At 40.0% G+C, this 8,637-nt stretch overlaps 1 protein-coding gene across 2 annotated transcripts in view; it reads right to left on the reverse strand.

Moving 5' to 3' along the window:
• Nucleotides 1–8,099, reverse strand: part of LOC105458784 — a 27,133-nt gene extending 19,034 nt beyond the window's left edge. For both annotated transcript variants that reach the window (XM_011704329.1, XM_011704328.1), the window contains exons 1-2: nucleotides 7,578–8,099; nucleotides 2,612–2,723 (exon numbers count right to left, since the gene is read on the reverse strand). In XM_011704329.1, the coding sequence (XP_011702631.1) occupies nucleotides 2,612–2,683 (72 nt within the window). In that variant the 5' untranslated portion in view covers nucleotides 2,684–2,723; nucleotides 7,578–8,099. The remainder of the gene's footprint in view (nucleotides 1–2,611; nucleotides 2,724–7,577) is intronic.
• Between the last annotated feature and the right edge of the window lie 538 nt (nucleotides 8,100–8,637).

The following is an 8,637-nucleotide window of genomic DNA, read 5'->3' on the forward strand; positions in this document are numbered from 1 at the left end:
TATCCCCTGTGTGCCTTGTCGACTCAGTACATTATACGAAGTTATACGACTACGATTGATCTATTTCTTATTACTGCTTAGGGCTTAAAATCCTCATTGTGAACCGACACTAAAGATGTCTAGAAGACGTTTTAAAAACATTTTTATGAAAAAAAAACGTCCAAAAGACGTTAAAAGACATCTCATGTCCCGATTTTAGACCTTATGTCGTCGAGGTTTATTAGTACGTGTGCATTTCTCATCGATTATCAAATCCAACGTAGAGTGCGAGGCCCCGTTTGAGCAACAGTACCCATTCTCTTTCTCTCTCTCTCTCTCTGGCGAAATAAATAATTCAAATTATTGTACCAAAAACAGGGAGAGTGGAGCGCTCTCAGACGTGTCGCGAGAGCACTTTGCAAATTAACGAGGCTCGCGTAAGGAATATATCCGGGATTTAATGCGCCGCGGAGGGGGAGGGGAAGGGAGGGAAAGAAGAGATGGAAGAGGAATCGGCTCTCGACCTCCGATTCGACATCGAGATCGATATCTCACCCGATGCGCGTAGCGCGCCGGCTGATTTATAAACGCCGGGCGTCGTTTCGGCCGCCCGTATAAACTCCATCGAGGGGGAACGTCAGTGATCAGCGCCAGGCGGAAGCCTCCGTCTGATTGACTTTCAGCCGTGCGTGCCTTCTGACATTGATTGACCGTACCACATGAGAACCCGTCGTTCTGGCAGCCACTACGTTATACGGCATACGTAACGTCTACTCGAGAGCTCGGAACGCCGCAGGTCTTATCTATCATTAGCCCGCGCCGCGCGTCCCGCGTTGACGTTTCGCGAAAGACGCGAGGTATAGTTGACGTTAATTTTTATTTTTAACACTATTATATATTACGTTTATTCGGCATACGTGTGAATTCCCTCCTATAGAAACTTCCGACTTTTATTACGCGAGGAAATCTCTGGTTGAAAAAAATAAAATTTATAAATAGGAATTTTAAGTTTGTAATAAATATATCAAAAGAGAGCAAGGATATAAATAAGAGTCACACGTGGATGTCGGAGTATATCAATATATGTAATAACTACACGTACAAAAGTTTACATTTAAAACGCGTAACTCAACAAGACACTTATATAATGCATACGTATCGACATAATAAATTATGTTGGAATTGCGTGAGAAACGTTACATCGGGGAAGACGCTCGCATGTCTCATAGGAAACTTATACGTTTTTTAAATAGTTTCAAAGAAGAGACGTGATGTCGGCTATAAAAAAAATGTTCGAGAAGACATAGGAGTTCGTATTTCGGGAGAAAGATATGGGGAAACAATATGGGGAATGCACCATGTAAAATGTCATTAAGGATCGAGAGTGACATTTATGAGTAGATAAGACTACTGTATTTGATGGGGATCGAGAAATGGATGAGGAACGTGCGCCAAATGATAGAGGGTGGGCTCCGATAAGAGCGTCGGGAGGGTGAGGCGCGCAAGAACCGAGCACGCGAGCCTCTAATCGCCTCGACTCGAGGAGACGCGACGCTTTTCGTGCCAAGGTCGGCACCCTCGTCTAATTCGGCATCGGAGCGAACTCGAACGCAGATAGATAGAGAGAGAGAGAGAGAGAGAGAGAGAGAGATGGGGGTTCATCTTTCTTGCCGCGCGAAAAAATTCCTCCCTTGAAATTCATTTGGCCGTAACGATATGAAGAGAAACGAGGCGTTCCTTTTCTAAACGTTCGCGCACGCGACTTCCGCGAACCATCTCTCGCTGGAGCAATTAAAAGCATCATTTGCTAATTACCGGGTGAACGAGTACGTTGCACTTGTAAGTCCCGTGACATTCCCGGGAAATGGAAATTAGACCTCCGTATTGCGGAAAAAAGAACTTTTATAATTTAATTTAAATTACGTTTGTGCCGTTTGTTCATCTTTGAAACACGGTTTGTGATGACTTGTAGTAATTTTATTTTATTCTCGTAATTATATTAGAAGAGATTTAAAACCAATTCTTTAGATTAATGACATAAATTTTTATTTTCCGCCGCTTTCGCTTTCACATAAAAACATTTTTAATGGAATAAATTAGCGTTACAACGCGAAATAGAAGAAAAAAATATATAATTAAATATTTCCTAATTTATATTATTTAAATACTTTTTTAGCACATATTTTATGAAGTTAGCATATTTATTATATTTTATAGTAATAAAACAAGGGAAAAAAAATAATCGTGTTATCTATCAGTTTCGTATTTAAATGCAGCGAATATTAATTAAATTCAGATTCGACTGCCAAATTCCAACACGCCGCGCCGTAGCGAGCACGGAAAGTCTCGGTAATCTCTTACGGACGCGATACGATTTATTAAGATTTCGCACGTGCCTATTCGCCGAGGTTACTAATAAGTGTTAATAAGTGTCTCACGCGATGCTATCATACTAAAATAATGATGACGTTCGCTTCGGAGTCACGTGCATCGTCGTGTCGTTGACATTTTCAAGACGTGATCGTAATTACGAGAAGCCAGTTCCGCAGTTCGACACGGTCTCGGGGCGCAAAGCTGTCTTTAATAAATATGTACGTGAGGGTCCTGCGCGGAAGAGGCAGATATTACTGACCGGTTTAAATCTGATCTTAGACGGTGTGATAGCCAAGAAGCTGGAGTCTGTGAGCGTTTCGCTCAAGACCATGACCGTAGTCGCTCACGTTGCAATCTGCTCTCCCGGAACTCTGAAAGAAATCAGTCGCGAAATTTATAATTCCGTTCAATCCGTCTTACGTCAACAGTTATTTTTACTTTATTTTAAAGCTTCCTTGTATTTTAAAACTTTCTAAAACTTTATTACAGAGCTTTCTGAAAGCTTTTCCATGTCATATTTAATCTACTTAAAATGTGGTATGTGTAACAATATATATGTAATTATTTTTCAAATATTTTTTTTGTTAGTTTTTAAAAATTATTTCCCCCCTTTTTATTAAAAAATCGAATTGTATCGTGTGTCGGTTTGTATCGTGTAAATTAATGTAAACATATTTAATCGTCAAATTGAATCTACTTCAAGTGTGGTATGTAACAACATGTGTACACAAAAAGAACGATTTTGTTGAAAAATCTAAAAATTTTGCTAAAAACAGATCTGAAAATAATTTTTTGTTGAATTATCAAAATAATTTGTTGAAATGTTAAAACTGATAAACATTGCTACAAAACGTTTTGATATTCTAGTAATCATTTTGGCTTTCGCACAAAATTATTTTCAGATCTGAATTCAGCGAAAATGTTCTTTCCGTGTAACTTTTTTAAAATAATATTTTTGTTAATTTTTAAAAATTATTTCTTCTCTTTTTATCATAAAAAATCAATGTGTTCTGTGTGTTGATTTGTGCCATGCAAATTAATGTAAATATATTTAATCATCTAAAATGCAGACTGGACGGCGCTGTACGTGTAATTATATATTAATTGTTTTATTATATGATGAGATCATCCCTAATCGAGGTCTGATTTTTTAGTGACTTTGATGATCATTGATAATTACCGCGCTATCAAAATGTTTTTAAATCGCTTGTAAAAAATAAATGTCATCTAGTATAAAATGTTTAATGACGTATAAATAATTAGATAACAATGTAAAGTAAAAAAATGTGCTATTTAATACAATTAGTCAGAAGATAAGTATTATTTAATCATATTTAATCGTATTATTCAATATTTTATTATTATATATTTATAATGAAAATTCTATTGTGATTTATGATGAAAGACTCATAAAACTCGCTAGACAACTCGCAGACTGGACGGTGCTATACGTGTAATTATAACTATCTTATTACATGATGAGATCATCCCTAATCGAGGTCTGATTTTTAGTGACACTTTGATGATTATCGCGCTATCAAAATTTTTTTTAATCGCTTGTAAAAAATAAATGGCATCTACTATAAAATTTTTAATGACGTATAAATAATTAGATAACAACGTAAAGTAAAAAAATGTGCTATTTAATACAACTAGTCACGACGGAAGATAAGTATTATTTAATCATTTTTAATCGTATTATACAATATATTTATAATAAAAATTCTATTGTGATTTATAATAAAAGACACATAAAATTCGCAAGACAATAGCAAGTTGATGAATGAATTAAAAAGGATTCTTTCGCGTTTGAACACATATATATTATTCATACTCGTCCGTCAACGTGTGAATATTGGAATTGCGATCTTGACTGATCGAAAACTCAATGCGGACTCTGCCGCGTGAAAAATTTAACATGACCTTTCGGCTCGGACTTAATCCGGTGGTTCGCGCCTCTGGGTCACGGTCTGAAACGTGATTCTTTCGACTATTCTGCACTCGAGCCAGATACCACGCCATGCGTGTTCTAAATCCGTATCACGTAATTAGGCGCCTTAGACGCCGCGAGCGCGCGACGGAGTCTCGTGTTCTTCTCTCACGCGGCTACTCCGTGTGCAAAGTTATAAAACGTTATCTCCCGAGCTTCACCATTTGCAATGCAAACCGCGCGTTTATGCAAACCCTATTATCGTTTACACAAATACGTTATCAAATTCCAAATAAAAAGTCGCACGTCTGAGAGATGCATTAATCGTCCCGCGCGAAACTCCGGTGTATATCTCGAGAACAAACGAAAGATATGTACTCTGACTCTCGGAACACGTCGCGTCTCGAGGCAATAATCGAAATCCGCGGTCGGCGCGTCGAGGGTGAACAGATGCACGGCGATCCTAAATCCGTTTACCTTTGCGCAACCGGTGTCTTCTATTCTTGAATTACGATCGAAATGTGATCCTCGCGAGGGCTCTCTTCGAAAACAACGCGACTGCGGCGGCGGCGGCGACGAACCACGCGGCACGAATCGCATCATTTGCCCGAGCGGTTATCGGTTAAACGCGCGCGCGAATCGAGTCTGATTTCACATCGCCGGTCGACTTCGCCGCGATCGTTCGCTCGTCAAGGGGTTGATTGGCTACTGGGCCAAAGTTTAAATTGCACCCTCGCATCGAAAGTCTCACGAGGGCTGGAGCGAGGCCTCCCATCATCACGCAGGCGCGAATTTCAGCCAGGTGTTACGGATCGGCCAGCGCTGATGGAAAATTAGAATTACGCTTCCCCCTCGCGAATTTGAGGAAGCCCCGCCGCGCGTCCTCGCGCGTTACCGCGGATAACATATGTGCAAAGGCCCGCGGCGGAATTCCAAATTGCATCGCGATTTATTAGGCGCGTGTCGCGTTCGCGCATCCGTGTTGGACGCGCACCGCGCGGGTCGCTGGGATTCCGTATGATTGATTAAAACGGGCAACATCATTTGGCAGTAAAACAAAGGCGCTACTCTAACAGCGCACGGGAATTAAGATCAATATAAGCTTGATGAACTTAATTTTAGCCCCCGCGGAAAAATAAATTTCGCGTCAATTTGCGTTTTTTTTTTCTTTTCCGCGAACAAGCTGGTGGATTATTTTCGTATGTTCGAAGCCGAAATCCGAAATCATCGCGATTATACCCTGCCTCGCCGCCTGCAGATGACGTCACGTGGCTTTATTTCTTTCTCTCGGCGCACGGAAATCTTATTTCTTGTTTCTACGTTTTCTCTATTCCTGTATGTTTTGACTTGTTTAATTACATTTTTCAATCTTACGACGCGAACCGCAATTTGATTTCCGTTAAGTCAACTTCCATCAGCAATGCGCGATGTGTACGTCACACGGAACAAAAATTGGTCTTAAAAAATCAAGTGTAGGTAGTTTTGTATTATAAACTGGACTATTTATAATCTTCTAAAAAATTCTTTAGCCTTGAATTTCGTGCACAAGTAATACTTGCAATACAAATTTGGTCAAAAATCAAGACTAAGTCTTCTAAGAAAATTATAATATTCTCACTTATGTACACGGAAAAAATTGCTGTGGATGTTACAACAATATTCTCTATGTTTGGAAAAGAAATGCATGTGAATTTAAGTTATTTTGATGTTACATGGCATTCATCTGTTAAGGTATACTCATCAGTACGGTTGTCACAACCGTAGTGCTTAGGATAAATAATATTCGGTTAGAATATCTTCATATATGTGGTTGCCTCAACCGAAGCATTATTGTTGTCTCTCTAGTATGGTCTGTACAACAAATAATATAATTGAGAGATATATATGATATAGTTGCACGTCACAACATTGAGGCTGAGAGTTCAGTTAACTATATAAATCACTTCCAAAGTATTTTAGTTCCTATAACTCTTCTAAATTGATGGGCGAAAATTATCACAATTATTAGGTTGTGGCAACAGCAATTTTTTTTCCGTGTACGAATATATTCATTTCGATTCTAATTGCCGAAGACTCCACGGAGAGAATTTCTTTTTAAAATTTATCCTGAAAATTTTGTTAATCGTGGGACAACATAGTATTTCGACAAATTTTACTGCACACTATAATACAATAAATTTTACTGTGCACTACGATAAATTTTATTGTGCATTGCAATAAACGTGCGTAGTATATGTTAAATAAAATAGTGAAAATCATATAAAATTCATCGAAATACTATGTTAGCCTACGAAAAACATGATTTTCAGGGTAAATTTTAAAACAAAATTCTCTCCGTGTAGTTTTCCATCTATGCGATCGAAATTTCGAATCGATAGTACGTCGCAGAAATTGCGGCGCCCGATCCGGAATTGTGCGCGGCGAGACAGAGAGTTAATCGCCTCACTTATTTTCTCATTTTTCATTCTATATTTACGTCGCGGCACGCGGCCGCCGTACTGCAATAGGTGCACGTGCTCGCGGCCCGCAACCGAAGTGTGATTCGAGATCAATTTAGAGAATCCGATAACTAAAAATACAACCACGACCACTGTAACTCGACCACTCCTCCCTCGTGCGCGTTTTCGCGCTCGCTGGAACTTCTTCGAGCTCGGTCGAAACTGTTAGAAGAACCTTTGACGCGTTGTCAACACTTGCTCACGACAAGAAACGTAACTTTTCTGAAACATGTGATTTTCCCGATAAAACGCGAGTATAATGCAGTTTTTCTCCTGTCTCGCGATCGCACGTCAACGATGTTATCACGCTGAACTCCAAGTGCGGACAGCTGAGCAAATCCAGCGCAAATCGAGTCAGCGATATTTAGTCAAGGAGATACATGTGCTTCCGTTGTTCCGCTACGAAAAGCTTTTTGTCCATCCAAACTGAGTGTGTGCTTTCCGTTATCTTTATGAATCTCATCTTTCCCAGAAATGTATGATAATGTTGAAAGCGAGATTAAAAGACTACATAATTTTGTCGAGCTCTACTGCTCTTTTTTTGATACGCAAAAATATAATATGTTTGCATGTGTATTTTTATGTATTAAAAGTGTTCGACCCAGTATTCGGATTTCGAAATCGACGCATAAATGTAAATATAGAGACGGAAGCGAAAACCTTTCGTGTTCTCATTAGTTTAGATTTCTTTTTCGTCGAAAATCCGGCATCGCTCCAGGAAAGCTTTGGTCGCCTTGTGCAAGACAATTGGCAGAGGGTTACTTCCCGATGTTCGCCAATCCCAAAATTGAGCTTACCCGGATTATACCAATTTTCTGGCTAAAGGCCGCCGGTATAGTAGCCGTCAGCGTCACCGTTAACCAGAATCGTCGGGTGAGAGGCATTTACATAACGTCGCACGACTGGGACGTCCGCGCGATTGATGATCCGCCCATTAACGTCGCGCGACGATGTCCCAGATCACGCACGATCCTCCGCGCTACGACCGGAGCGACTGCGTCGCGGTAATATAAACGCGCACATGTAACGCGCGTAGCTCGCGCGGTCACTTCCGAATTATTGTCGCGCATCGCACCTGGCCGCACTAAAAACGATCTGGAGACAGCGCTGCGGCTTCGATACGGCGGGAAGGGACGAGGGGAAGCCTGGGTAGCCGGCGAGGAGCGCGGCGTGCTATTTCTGCCGATCGTTTCTCGGATCGCGCGCGATTAAACGGATAGATAGGGCGAGAAGCGAGCGATGATCGCGGACACAATAGCGCGCGTTGAACTAAGAAAAATATCGTCGACGGAGAGGATTTAAATGTCGCCTCGCCGCCGCGTCGTGGTAAATTCGGATCGTAATGAGTCCGCGCGGGGCTTTAAATTTCGATCGCCCGACCGCGAATGGCGCGTCGAGCCGCGTCGCGGTGACAATGGCCCGTCGCGAAGATAATTTTACGCCCCGCCGCAAGATAACAGTAAATGTCACTTTACCAGCGGTTTTTGCAACCTTTTATAAGTAAGCTTCGAGTGCCATTAGAAGGAAACAAAACTTTTATAAGTGTTTTTAGAGAGAGAGAGAGAGAGTACGGAGGCGCTTAACATAATTGATGCATTATATAAATTTTAATTTAATATTTTTAATGACGACTCTAGTAAATCCAATTAAAATTAAAATTAATTTAATTAAAAATTAATATTTTGAAAATGACTTTGATTAATTTAAACTTTGATTAATTTAAAATCACATGAAATACGTAACGCATTTAAGAATCCTAGATTTTAATTGTAATAATTTGCAATGATTTCTCAAATAAATGTTGAGGTAGACTCAACATTCTTGAATAAAATTTCCAAAAAATGTTAAAGTAATCAC

The sequence above is a fragment of the Wasmannia auropunctata genome, unplaced genomic scaffold (assembly GCF_000956235.1).
Source record: "Wasmannia auropunctata unplaced genomic scaffold, wasmannia.A_1.0 LD334309.1, whole genome shotgun sequence".
Taxonomy (NCBI): domain Eukaryota; kingdom Metazoa; phylum Arthropoda; class Insecta; order Hymenoptera; family Formicidae; genus Wasmannia; species Wasmannia auropunctata.